Below are 14,218 nucleotides of genomic sequence, written 5' to 3' on the forward strand. Positions count from 1 at the left end.
GCCTTTCCCTTCTTCTGGTTGTGCCTCCAAATCCCTGGGTGTTGCCTCAGAGGTTTTTGGCACTTTCTCATCCCGAGGCAGATTCTGGTTCCAAGTGCTTGGAAATCAGCAGCACTACTGGGTGTTTGACTCTTGCCAGTTTTCTGTGACAATTTTAAATGGCAAAACTCTTACATCCCCAGGGCTGGGTTGTCAGTTCTAACCTTTCCTGCCTCATGAAGAGCTGGGTGTGTTTCCTCCATATTAAGTTGCCTCTGTGGCAGTGAGAAAGGAGAATACCCTTCTTGTCTAGATGCAGCTTGAGTAGAGGTTCCCACTGCATCTTTCTTATTAGCCATGTTGAAAACTACATTTCTTGTCTTTTCTTTATCACCCATTGGGAGTAGCAAAGGTAAAAATGCAGGGTTTCATTTCCCCTTTGGATATTCAGCTTTTCTCTTGCACGCTGGTTGTCCTGTAGAGAACTGGTTACCTTTTTGCATGGATTAGTAAGTGTCCTAACCTAATTTAAGCTGCTAGCCCAAGGCAAATGAATCATGTTGCCAAATAATCACTGCTTCTCTTCTACCCACCCTCTTGGGGAGGGGGGGAGGAATGACGATGAATGATATTGTTATATTGAGGTACAAAAAAAACTGAATTGAAACAAGCTGCAAATGAAGGTAATTTTCTTTCTCTGTCAGTAATCAAGTGACAGCCAGCTATGTGTGTTTCTGAGGGAGAAAGGGAGGGGAGAGCAAGGGAGCAAACTGCACTGAAACGGGCTCATTTTCTTGGGGTCATCAGGTCTGCTCACTTGTACTTAGGGAGTGCTGAGTCTAGGAGAGAAATCTAACGTGGCTGCGTTTGTCCTAATAGCCAGTGATGGCTAGCATCTGTTTTGCCAGAGAACTTGCAGATTTTGCTTGCTCCTTTTCCTCCTGTAAAACACCCATCCATGCCTTTAGTTCTGACGTTCACCATTTCTGCCAGAAGTCCTGCCTCTGAGCTGAGATCAGAGAGTAGAAAGAGCTGAGGAGAAGCAGAGGAGTTTCGTGGTGGAGGAGTAAGTGCATGGGAACCAAGGGCTTTGACGTACTGCAGTGTTGCCAAGTGGGTCTTATTTTGGGAAGGCTTTCTGCACCTGGAACTAAATCCAAAACCTGGGAAGCTCAACCTGCTGGATTAGGCAGGACTGTTTCCTTTTGACATTAGCAAAGAGCAGGATTGGCTGGAGTAAGAAGGGTGACGTGGAGGGTTGTGGAGAAGATCAAGGGTGTAGGTGGCACTCCTGCCTGGAGTCCCCTGAGGGCAGAGCAGGCTGGTGGTTAGTGCCAGGCTGGGGCACAGGGCAGAAGACAGCAATTACTGAGAGTGTTTCCTTTCTGCAAATCCTTACTAGCTCTCTGCCATGCTATTGTAGGCAGGTGGAACACTCTGTTCTCATATTGCAGGGGAAGGAGAGATGGCATTGGGGAATTTATAGAGGAAAACCCACCTACGGAGGGATCTGAACCCAAAAGTTTCTGATTCCCGGTTCTATTTCTCTCGGAACAGCTGGTTTGACACTTCTTTGTCTCTCACCTGTTTCACGCTTACCTGACTTCACCGAGGGCAGCAGAGCTGCTCTGTGCCCAAGCCAGAGTGGAAAATCCAATCCAATGACTCTTCCATGCTTCAGCTTCTTGACACATTCCAATAAAGTGGCCTTACCCCTCTCCTCCCACTCAAATAACATAATGCTATTTATTTAAAAATACCATCAAGCAAAGGACATAATTCAAAAGCTCTGATTTAGGAAAATTGCTTGTTTGTTAATCATTTCCTTTTTCCTGATTCAGAGCTTGCTTGCTCATAAAATATTGATTTATTGGGCAGGCAAGGATGCTCTTGGCAATGAAGATGAAAAGCAGAAGTGCTGATAAAAATACATAGGCTTTTTTAATGTTTTTGCAAAAGCTAAGCTTAGAAAAGGTAGCTTAGAAACAGAGACAGGCAGAAACTATAAGGGCTATAGGTGGAGTCAAAACAAAGTGGAAGAAAATGTGGGAGAGAAAAAAGTGGAGGGAATAAAGGGGGAGTGGAGACGATGAAAAAATCAAAAGCAAAATGGGCAAGAAACTGTTGGGCTTTAGAGATGGCCAGGGAAAGCAATGCATTTGAAATAAATAGCAAAAATTGGGACTCCTGAAAAGCAAAACCAGGAGAACAAGAACACATGGAAGTATTGAGAGACCCCGATTGCAAATGAGAAATCAAAAAAGGTACCCCTGCTTTACCCTGTCTATAGCCCCCTCTCCCATTATTCATAATGCAAGATGTAGCACAAATGATATGGAAAAACGTGTACTTGAGACTGTCAGAATGAAAAACCTACCTTGTGTGTGAGCCTCTGAAGGTCATTTCTACTACGTACCTCTGAAGTCAGAGGCTTTATCAAAATACTGGCCATTTCTGAAGGTAGACAGAGCGTCCTCAACAACAGAAAGAAGGGCTTGTTTGGGACAAATTATAGTGTTTTGAGGCAAGTCGTCGCCCAGTTATGCCTCTGAGTGGCACATCCCAGAGCTTCAGGAATCTCATGCCTTTGTGTGGGGTGGGCAGCTGCAATGAGAGGCAGGAGATATGAGTATGTGAATAATTATTGATCCAACCCAGACAGGTGAGGCTTATATTTAAAAATTCAGACTGGGAAGAGGAATGTAAGGGAGAGACTGGGCTAAAGTTTGGGTATGGAGATGTGGGAAAGCTGAATCCAAGAAAGGAATCACTGCAGCTCCTTCATGGAAATCATGCAAAGGTAAGTGACCGTACAGTTGTTGTGGATACGGTGACCTTGTACTAGCCTGATGGAAAATGCTGCCTTGGAAGATGATGGATCTCATCATGAGTCACTCATTCCTGTCTCAAAGATACTTCCTACTATCAGCAGTCTGCCTGTAGACTTTACCTTATAAGTGCTTGTGGGGGACATCCAGTGCAAAAAAAGACCGTTTATAGATGAGGATTACGTCGCTTAGCTGCATCTTCTTCCTTTTCTTGCCTTTATGTGCATGATCCTATAGCAACTCTATGCAGAATGGAAGATACAAGCATTCATGTACCTTCAAAGTATTCCTGTAAAGCCTCATGCAGAGGTGTTTCTCTTGTTTAATCCCAGTGAAACTCTTCCAGAAGAGACCCTGAGGAGAGCCAAACAGATCGGGTTCTCAGACAAACAGATTGGGAAATGCCTGAGGATGAGTGAAATCCAGTGCCGTCAGCTGAGACTGAGGAAGAATGTAGTGCCCTGGGTGAAACAGGTATGTGAGAAACATCTCTGTTCATGGTGGGGGGTTCCAAGAGTGCAAGGAGCAGGAGATCCTTAGAAACAGCTGAGGTAAACAAAGTGGAAGGCCTGGTTCTGTTAACATCCATGGGAGTTTTGACATTGTCATTAGAGAAGACCAAATTTCACCCATATAGCTGTTATTTCTGCACTGCAGGCATCAATGTAATGACATGAACATCCCCTAAGAGAGACCCAGAAAACTCTTGTTCATATTCTGTGTGGCTGAGGGGGAAACGCAGCTATCTGGCTTCAGGGAAAATGGTGGCCCACCACGGTGTGGCCATGAAAAATGTAATATGTCTTTTCTCTTGGTAGTAACTTTTTACAGGGTAATCCTTTATTTGAAGTGTGCTGTTGTTATGGGTTCATTTGCTATTCATTGTGATAGCACGAGTGTAATGAGCTCATCGAGTATTCATGGCAGCATCACCAGTGCTGTGCTAGGTGTTCTGCTGCTGCATTTAAGGTTTGCTGTTATTAAAATGCCACCAGCTGGTTTTTTGTCCTTATGGTGGGGGGGAAAAAAACCTACCCAACCCAACTACTGAATGTTTCTGAAAGAGCCCATCTGTATCCTCAGGCCCAATTCCAGGTGCCAAATCTCCTTCTGTTCCCCAGCTGCTGTTTTCCTTCCATGTCCTCACCTGGCCCACAGGAACGTGCCTGGCCTCGCGCTGTGTTCTTCCAGCTGCGTATGGCACTGCGGGGCCGGACTGATTTGTGTGCCACGGTACCCTTAATAAGGTCATTCTACTTATGCCTGCATTTGTGGCTTCAAAGCATATGTTTCTTCTTGAGCCATGAAGTACAAGTTGCAGTATTAGCAATGGTAATGAGCAGCAGGCACTTACATACTGCTAATGACGTAAGGTCACGTTCTTCATTATTCACCAGGATTTGGACAGCCAGTGGGGGACTCCTGAAAATACGTGAAGGTTGGACAGATTTTTAAATGCTATAGCATGTAAAAATTCGTGTCAGGACTGCTTTAATGTTATTCCCTGCTCGGTATTCTGCGTAGAAATGTTTCAGCTGTTCACTCAGGGAACTTCAGCAATCACGGTGACCTAGATGGACCAGTAACCATGTATAACATGCAATAAGTAGTTGACATAAATAGTTTGTGAACAGCCTAGTAGGCAAATTATTCTTCTGGGCTCTCTGGTGACTAATTACATAAGAAATTGTTGAAAATGACATGTAAGGGGTGGTTGAAAATCACTCTTGCTTTGTGTACCATTTAATTATCAAAGCACCAGTTATATTGTAACATAGATACGTAGTACTTGCACTGCTGGCTGCTGTTTGGCATGATCTCAAAGTGATATTGCCTGCAGGTTTGTATTCAGTGTGGGAGTAAGATGGGGTCAAGAGTATAGCCTGAAAATCCCAGCTGGTGCAGCTGAAAAGGACTGGAGATCTGGAGGAATGGAGATCTGTGTAATTAGCAGTCAAATGCTGCCAAACTAACTAGAGAATGAGGGCCTCGGCAAGAAGGGGTGGATGGGGGAATTCCTGGGCTGTTGAAGGTGTTCGACAGGAGACCTGGAGGAATGGAGATTTGTGTAATTAACGCTGCCAAACTAACTAGAGAATAAGGGCCTCAGCAAGAAGGGATGAATGGGGGAATTCCTGGGCTGTTGAAGGTGTTTTACCAAAGAGGTGCGCGGCTAAAACTGCAGCTTGGAAAGAGATGGTAGACTCTCCTGCTGACTGAAGGTCTGGGTGGAAGTTCAGGCATAATGCTGCATCACCAGCATATGACATTTAGTTCAATTCCTTTTGAGGAAGGAGGTGATGGGAAGATAATAGGACAGAAATAGGAGTAGAAAAGGAGGGAAAAGAAAAACCCCAAAACACCTGCATGTAAGGAAGATCTGGCACTGGCCAAGTCACAGTTCTTCCTCACCATCCTTCCTCTTCTTCCCCATACAGATCGACACACTGGCAGCAGAATACCCAGCGGTAACTAATTACCTCTATGTCACATACAACGGGCAGGTAGGCACATTCTTTTGATCTCTTTCCCCTAAGCTATGTTATCTCTGGAGATCTTGCAGATATATTGGTCTCTATAGCAATTCTTTTGGATGGTGTTACATATAATCCCCTTACAGCAGGCCTAGAACATTCTCTTGCGTGAATACCCATCCAGTGCATTTAGGGATAATGCCCCTATGGTGTTATGGTCCTGTCCTGTATCATCTGTACTTGCATCCTCTGGGCACAGGTCAGGTGCTGGGAATTTAGAACTCAAGTTTCACTCATGTCATCCCAGCATTCGTTTTTGTGTGAAAGTTAACAGCTCCTTAGGCTGCTCGAATACCTAAATCAGAGGTGCTGTGTCTCCTTTGGTTTGGGTGCAGCACCACTAATTCCAGTAGAGTTGCACTTGGTTTGTACTGCAGTAAGCCAGATCAGACTTGAGCCCTGAAGGGTCAGACTGTTGGATGTGGTCTGAGCACCAGAAACTGTTCTTCTGAAAAGCAGGGAGTTGGGTGCTGTGGAGTACAGATCCTAATGACTTTTCTCCCTCTCTTCTCAGGAACACGATGTAAAATTTGATGACTGTGGAGTGATGGTGTTGGGCTGTGGACCATATCACATAGGTAAATCTTTCTTATAACTCCTCTGTTCTTCTTGCACCCTCGAGCCTTCTTTGGATATTCTTGTGCTTCATTTGTTCCTCTTCTTATATGGTGACAAAATCCTCCAGAGCGCAGTGCACAGGACATCAATTCCTAACACAAGGTTTGCCTTTTACACTTGCTTGGAGACTTCATTTCACGCCCTGGAAAAAACAGGAGAATTTTATTACTTTTCACTTGTCACTTAGTTGTGATTTCCACAAAGTTTTAGGGAATTTTTTTAATCTTACTTTTTGCACTTGTTAAGTTCTTGAGAACCTGTTACCTTGTATAGAATTTTGTTGCTCCCACACCTATCTTATGTGTTTACTGCCAGTTTATGACTATGTTGTTACATACTATGTGTTTTACTACTGTAAGTATAGGTGACTATGAAAATATTTTGAAATCTTCAGCTGCTTTTGTATAAGCAATTCTCTGTCTGCTGTTTTTTCAGCCCACTCAGATTATGCAGCATAACAGTTTCCTTATGGAATCTCTTATCAGCTAGACAGACTGCTAAATTCTGTATGTGATGACTTTCACTTTTTCTTTTTGTGGATCCTTCCGAACAGCTTGCGATAATTGACAAGAAAAAGATTCCTTATTATTCAGAAATATTTTTGCTCTGCATCTCACAAGTAGTGGTGATTGTCTTTGAAAGCTGACATTTAAAACTGCATCCATTTGTTTTGCTTGGCTGGACAGGTCACGTGCTGCTCTCCTGTTGCTGTTCGTAGCTTGTGTCTTTGAACTCAGTTTCCAGTATGAATGTTGAGATGAGTGAAATCAGGAGGAACACTCTGTGATTATGCTTATTTCTTGTGGATGCTTCTGCCAGTCAACGTGCTGTGTAGCATGGTTACAAAAAATGAACATAAAAAGTATGGCAGTGTTCTTTAATAATTTGATCAAATGTATGTGAATACATTTTGCACTGTTCACTTAAATCTCTTAATTGCTTAAATCAGCCATGCAGGTCTGATCTTGGCCTTTCCTGTTCTATAGCTTTGATTAGATCAAGACAATCTTTGGAAGAGGTTGCAACTAAATAAAGGCTGCTAAAGAAAACCATTACGTGCACCTCTAAAAGATTTTTTTGGTAGGTGCAATAGCCAAGTTTGATTTTTTTTTTATTTTTTTATCTTTTGAAGGCAGGTAAGCAGCATTCTTTTCCTCTGTGCTTTCAGACTTGTAATCATAATTCAGTGAGATCAACTTAGTGTTCTGTGTGGATTTACAGTTACAAAACAGGAACAGGTCAGAAAGGGCTAAATGATTTGGATGGAAGTTAAACATGAAATTTTATTTTTTATTTTTAACAACAAGAGTCTTATTTCCTTTGTGAAATTAGTTTTAGATTTTAAAAAGCAACCTTATGATTTTTATTTGAAAATATTTTGAAATATGTTACCAGAAGAGCTTGGGTATGTTGACACTTTTGCAAAGAAATAAAATTATTTGGGGGAAGTTTGATATCATTTCAAAAATCATGCTATATTGAGTGACTACATGAATGGACAAGGGAAGAGCTATGGATGTCGACTATCTGGACTTCTCTAACGCCTTTGACATTGTCTCCCACAACATCCTTCTCTCTAAATAGGAGAGATATGGATTTGATGGGTGGACTGTTCAGTGGATGAAGAATTGGATGCTCACATCCAGAGGATAGTGGTCAATGTCTCAATGTCCATATAGAGATCAGTGACTACTGGTGGCCTTCAGGGATCCAGATTGGGACCAGTACTGTTTAATATCTTCCTCAATGACATAGACAGCAGGATCAAGTGCACCATCAGCAAGTTTGCGGATGACACCAATGCTCACATCCAGAGGATAGTGGTCAATGTCTCAATGTCCATATAGAGATCAGTGACTACTGGTGGCCTTCAGGGATCCAGATTGGGACCAGTACTGTTTAATATCTTCCTCAATGACATAGACAGCAGGATCAAGTGCACCATCAGCAAGTTTGCGGATGACACCAAACTCAGTGGTGCAGTTGACACACCTGAGGGTTGGGATGTCATCCAGAGGGACCTGGACAAGCTCAAGAAGTGGGCCCATGCAAACATCATGAGGTTCAACAAGGCCAAGTGCAGGGTCCTGCACCTGGGTCAGGGAAACCCCCGATATCAATACAGGCTGGGGCGTGAAAGGATCAAGAGCAGCCCTGCTGAGAAGGACTTGGGGGTACTGGTGGATGAAAAGCTGAACGTGACCCAGCAATGTGTGCTTGCAGCCCTGAAAGCCAACCAAATCCCAGGCTGCATCAAAAGAAGCATGGCCAGCAGGTTGAAGGAGGTGACTTTGCCCCTCTACTCCACTCTTGTGGAGACCACATCTGGAGTGAGATGCCATCTGGAATACTGCATCCAGCTTTGGAGTCCTCAGCACAAGAAAGGTATGGAGCTGATGGAGCAGGTCCAAAGGAGGGCCATGAAGATGATCAGAAGACTGGAGCACCTCTCCTATGAAGACAGGCTGAAAGAGTTGGGGTTGTTCAGCCTGGAGAAGGCAGCTCTTCATACTTAAAGGGGGCTTATAAGAAAGATGGGGACAAACTTTTTATGAGGACCTGTTGCAGTAAGACGAGGGGTAATGTTTTTAAACTAAGAAGTGGATTTAGACAAGATAGAAGGAAGAAATTTTTTACAATGAGGGTGGTGAAACACTAGAACAGGTTGCTCAGAGAGGTGGTAGATGCCCCATCCCTGGACATATTCAAGGTCAGGTTGGATGGGGCTCTGAGTAACCTGGTCTAGCTGAAGGTGTCTCTGCTTGTTGCAAGCAGGCTGGACTAGATGGCCTTTAAATGCCTTTAAATCACTATAGTTGCACACTCTTGAACTTCAGAGCTTGCCTTGACGCATCTCTCATGCACACGTGAAGGGCTCTGGCTCGCTGAGAGCCTGAGCTGCAGTGTGTGGCCTGTGCTCTGGGGGGGTATTGCTCAGATATTCAAGGTGATGCTTGCTCTCCAGTTGCTGCCAGGGGAGTACCTCCTGTCCTAGGAGAGGGGTCTGTTCATTTGAAAGTCAGCCCTGAAGGCAGTATAAACAAGCTGTTCCACTAACTGCATGGACCAGCAGAGTGCTCTGTAAATTTTAAGGTGTGCACATAGATTTAACATGATTGAAACCTGAAAGTGAGTTAAAAACCATGCCTGTATTGATGTAGTGATTATCTTTTGAGGAGCAGTGGCTGGTTATGTTACAACAGTCATTACTGGCATCACTAATTATTTGCTCTCTTCCCACTGTTTGGATGTGACCATTACTGGACATGGCTGGAATGTCACAGAATCACAGAAAGGTTAGAGTTGGAAGGGACCTTAATGATTATCGAGTTCCAACCCCCCTGCCATGGGCAAGGACACCTCCTACCAGAGCAGGCTGCTCCAAGCCTTATCCAGGGGGCTTCCAGGGATGGAGTGTCCACAACTTTTCTGGGCAACCTGTTCCAGCGTCTCACCACCCTCACAGGAAAGAATTTCTTCCTGATATCTAACCTAAATCTACCCTCTCACAGTTTAAAATCATGATGCCTCACCCTGTTGCTACACTCCCTGATAAAGAGTCCCTCTTCCCAGGTGGTATCTCAAGCAATCACGTGGGGACTCCAGCTGACCAGTGTGTTCCAAAGTTGAGGTTTCTTATGTGTATAAGAATACCTGAATAATAGAAGTGGAATACAGAAAGTGAATGAGCAGCTGGTGACCCTTCTGGGAAACATCCAGTTCCAGGTTTGATTTCCCCTCTCATGTCTCTGGTGTTTTAGCTGAGGCCTAGGAATGTTTTGAGGTTCCTATTTGACAGAAGTAAGGAAATAAATTGTATGCCTGTCAGTGAGTGACCTGTGACAGCCATCTGTTTGTGACTAGGTGGCAGAGGCTGCAATTAAGCACAGCCTGAATTTCCAATGTATCTTGTCTCGCAATTATACGTATAAATACTGATCTCGGTTGTTAACATTCATGTAATGACTGTGAGCACATCATGATGAGGCCAACGTTTTCTTGTAGACTGTAAGCATAACCATTTAATGATGTTTTTTAGTGCTTATCATTTTCTGTTTATGGTACCCCTCTTAGAAGTTTGAGCATAGAAATTGATGGGCAGTAGCTGTCAGCTGGTCTCCTGAAGCCTGCAGTGCTGCTGAAGTCACAAGTCCTACAGCTTGCCCAAGGCCAAGCACCAAGTCCTGGTGCTTCCCTGAGTGCTAGGTGACTCCCTTGTCACCACTTTTTCTTTAGAGGTGGCCTCAGTGCTTACTCAGGGTTCAGGTTCTGCTTGTCCCACAGTGTTGCCATAGTCACTGTGGCCTTTAAACCGAGATAAAAGGATCACAGAGTGGCTCTAAAAGTGTTCTACTGATTTGCTTTCTCTGGAGTCAGCGCACAGGAAGGTCAAACCCACTGAGTTGTAATTTTTCTGTTGTTAGCCACAGTCTGCTTTTTTGGAAGGTAAAAAACACTTCAGTCTTCTGGTTTTCAAACCACATCTGTACAAATGTTTCGTGTTTCCTGGAGCAAACAGCGCCGTCTCATAATAACGGGCACTCAATTTCGTCACCTCTAGGCTTCTGCCTCTTAAGTTTATCTCAAAGCAGGTTGGTTGGGAGACAGTAGTAACTGGATGGGCAGCAAGAGCGGACGTGGGTGTTCCGTGATCACAGGATGACAGAAGTGTTCTGGAGGCCTGTCACTCCTCAGCAGCTGAGCCAGCTTACCTGTTGTGCTTGGAGGCTTACGTTGGTGGATGATCAGTTTCTATGGGAGGACAATTAAACTGCTTGCTCTGAGCTGACAGGAGGCGCCGCTGAGGTTTTTTTTTTCCTTTTTTCCTTTTTCTTTTTTAAGCTTGAGTGCTGAGAATGGCTGTTTGTTTTCTTCCTTTCCTTGCCCACTTCTCTGTCGCCTGGCAGGCAGCAGCGTGGAGTTTGATTGGTGTGCTGTCTCCAGTATCCGCACGCTGCGTCAGCTTGGCAACAAGACCGTCGTCGTGAATTGCAACCCGGAGACGGTGAGCACAGATTTTGATGAGTGTGACAGACTGTACTTTGAGGAGCTGTCGTTGGAAAGGATCCTGGACATCTACCAATATGAGGTAAAGAAAAGCAGAAGCGGCAACAGAAAGCCATGAAGCAAACCAAACTTTTCAAAATTCATGTCACTAGCTTGCTTTGGCGGAGCAGCTGGGGGTGAGCCAGGAGAGCTTGCTAGCAAAAGCTGTTTAGTTTGGATCCCGATGTTGCATTTTACACATCGTTGATGTTCCTAGCAGACTGCTCAATAATGAATGCCAAATAAATATTAAATTATTTTGTAAGATGCCATATTGTGCAATATTTACAAGCAGATTTAATTTGCTGCACAGTCATTTATCGCACAAATTGTTCTGCCCTTGCGGTGCTGAGCTTTAGCACTTAAGCATATCCTTGACTTTAAGCACAAGTACTCCCCCTGAAGCAGTGGAACAAGTTAGGTTCATAATGCTGACACGAGCTCGAGAACTTGCAGTCCTGGTCTTGCAATACAGTGGTGGTGGATGTGGTCCAGCATGCAGGTAGGCAGGTCAGGAGAGGGCATTGGAATTGCTATCAAACCAAAACACCTTCCAGCTCCTGATCCAGACATTGCACTTGTCTGTCTGGAGTTTTCAAGTGCTCAGAAGTGCTATACTAAGAGATGGAGAAGAATCCCAGGCAGATTTGGTAATGGGAGGATATATAATGTAAACAGTTGGTCCCAATATGGAAAATGTTGATTTCTACCTGATAACACACTCATCTTGGATTTGGGGCTGAGGCTTTCAAAGGTGCTTACAGAAACTTTATCTCCCTTGAAATTCAGCACGAGTTGGCTGTGTAACTTGCTCAAGCAACTTTGCAGAACCTGGGTCACGTTAAGCTTATGATTTTTCTTGGCTTTTTTCCCCCCAGTATATGGCAATTTGAGCTCATCTCCTTTGTGAATGGGTGCAAGTTTCTGAAATGGTTTTATAACCTGGCTGATAACATTTATAACATTTTGATCATTCCCAAATTTGGAACCAAGCGAAAGCACATCAGAATTCAAGTCCCAGTCTCTAGGCTCTGTTCTTAAACCATTTGCAAAATACTGTTTAGAACCATTTTTAGATTGTATGTTCATACTTTTCTATTTGTACGTCTTCTTTTACCTCTTTAAATTTTCATGTGAACAGGCTGTTACTGGAAGGCAAAGATTTTGGACAGGCCAAAAGATTCTGGAGTCTTAAAGACTGATTTTTTAATGCTTTAGGATTATCCAGGAGGCTCAGCTGTATTAGCATTGAACTCTTGTTTACTTAAGCAAAACTGAACTTATGAACTTGGGGCGGGGAGGAAACTGGTGTGACAGTTTGTCAGACAAATAACACTGATGAAACACAGCATCTAATTACTGCAGGGTCAAAGAGAAGGTAGAGATAGGTGATGAGGGAGCAACTACTCATTTAAACATGTAGTGCTAGTAATTAGCAAGTTGTGTAAGAAAAATATGTGAAAAGAATAATGCATACATATTGACGTGTACATTATCCTGCTTGTCACAGCAGGGCTTGGTGGGTTTGATGGGAGGTGTTGCAGATCTCAAGCTCTAATAGCAGCATCCTGTGGTACCCAGAGCTGAGGGGGAAGGGCAGTTGGCAATTTCCCCAGCTCAGCCAGTTGTGCTCATCAGCTGGGCTGTGCTTGTGCTTCTGGGCATGTTTTTAGCCTGTCCTCCTTGAGAAGTAAACCAGAAAATGGTTGTGAGATGAGAGAGGGCAGGGAGGAGGCATCAGGAGCTGAGGTGGTGGGAATAATAAGGGAGAGAAGAGAGATGCTGGGAGTTTGCAGAAGATTCTGCTGCTCTGACTTGAGTATGAGAACAACCAATTGGATGTTTGCTCTGGATGTGTTGAAGCCATCAGGATGCGATGGCTAAACACACAAAGTTAGGGTTACATTGTGCTGTCTGATAAACCCCAAGATGAATGATAAATACTCAGCTGGTTTAGAACACTTTTCGTAATTAGTGAGAACAGGGAATGGTATCATTATGCCAAATTTGCAAATAGGGAAACTGAGTCTTTGAGGAGTAGAGGGACTGCACAGAGTCATGCAGAAGTACATAGGCAGACCTGGGGACAAATTCCAGACCTTCAGCAAAGCGCAGTCTAAAAAAATACATTTGCCACATGTCATTTCTTAAAAGTGAATGAGCCAGATGTTAATATCCTGTTAACAGAATACTTCCTCAGGCAAATGCAGGTGGAAGTCAGTCTCTAAGGAAGTGACCAAGTTAAAAATTCAGGATCTGTTTCTGAGATTCCTCCCCAATCCTGCATGTAAATACCTCTCCCAGCTTAATTTACAAAGCATGAGTAGGGCCATGATTTCAGACGGATCTTTTAAACTTTCCTGCTCATTAGCCTCCTCTAATGTTTCAGTGTGGCAAACACTCCTGGATCGTTGGCAGACCATGGGTAAAACCAGCAAAAAATGGACACAATGCTTTGCCCTGGGTAGAGCTGATATGTCAACTCCCCTAGATGTTATTAGGATTAACATCAAACCTCAGGCAACTATTAAGCTCCAATAAATAGGTGCGCTGATTTACTCAATTTTCCTGATTAGACAAAGTAGGCTACGTTGAGGAGAGAGGTTATCAATGAGACTGAGAGGGCTGGAACCTGCCCACAAAGAGCTGCTTATAGCTTTGCATAGTCCTATCCCAGAGACATACTCAGCTGTCCCTTCTCTTCCTCTTCCTTCTATCCCTTTTAGCTCTCCCTCTCTGGTTGACATTTACAGCTGCTCTGACTCACTGGAGGCTGAGCTGTGCACAACAGAGACATGCTTTGGAGGGAGGTTTAATTTACTGTGAATGTGCAAAGTTAGGTGGTAGTCTATGAGGGCAATAATTTTAAAAAAAAAAAAAAATTCCTCCCCTCGGATTTATTGGATTTTTGTTTCCAGAGAAGATGTTCCCTTTTTATTTTAATATCTATCTGCTTGAGGGCCTCTTCTGTTCTTTTTCAGTTTCTAGGATCATTCTGAAACAATTCATAAAACTAAAGGAGGCTCTTAGGTACAATTTTAATGGTCTAATTTGTTTTCAAACTCAGGGAAAAAGAAAACCCAACTCTATTACTAATGACATAAAAGCAAGGTAGTAATAAAAAGAGTGATTTTTGTTATAAAGGGGAAAATAATTCTCTCTAGGCTTCTTGCAGTATGTTATGTATAGTGTGCGTTTTACAGATATCTATTA

General features: G+C 43.6%; 1 protein-coding gene across 1 annotated transcript in view; it reads left to right on the forward strand.

Moving 5' to 3' along the window:
- CPS1 (carbamoyl-phosphate synthase 1) overlaps positions 1-14,218 on the forward strand; it is a 106,955-nt gene that overhangs the window by 59,111 nt on the left and 33,626 nt on the right. Inside the window, exons 22-25 of the mRNA XM_014959614.1 lie at positions 3,140-3,281; positions 5,246-5,311; positions 5,856-5,919; positions 10,867-11,048. Of these exons, the coding sequence (XP_014815100.1) occupies positions 3,140-3,281; positions 5,246-5,311; positions 5,856-5,919; positions 10,867-11,048 (454 nt within the window). The remainder of the gene's footprint in view (positions 1-3,139; positions 3,282-5,245; positions 5,312-5,855; positions 5,920-10,866; positions 11,049-14,218) is intronic.

The sequence above is a fragment of the Calidris pugnax genome, unplaced genomic scaffold (assembly GCF_001431845.1).
Source record: "Calidris pugnax isolate Ruff unplaced genomic scaffold, ASM143184v1 scaffold448, whole genome shotgun sequence".
NCBI lineage: Eukaryota > Metazoa > Chordata > Aves > Charadriiformes > Scolopacidae > Calidris > Calidris pugnax.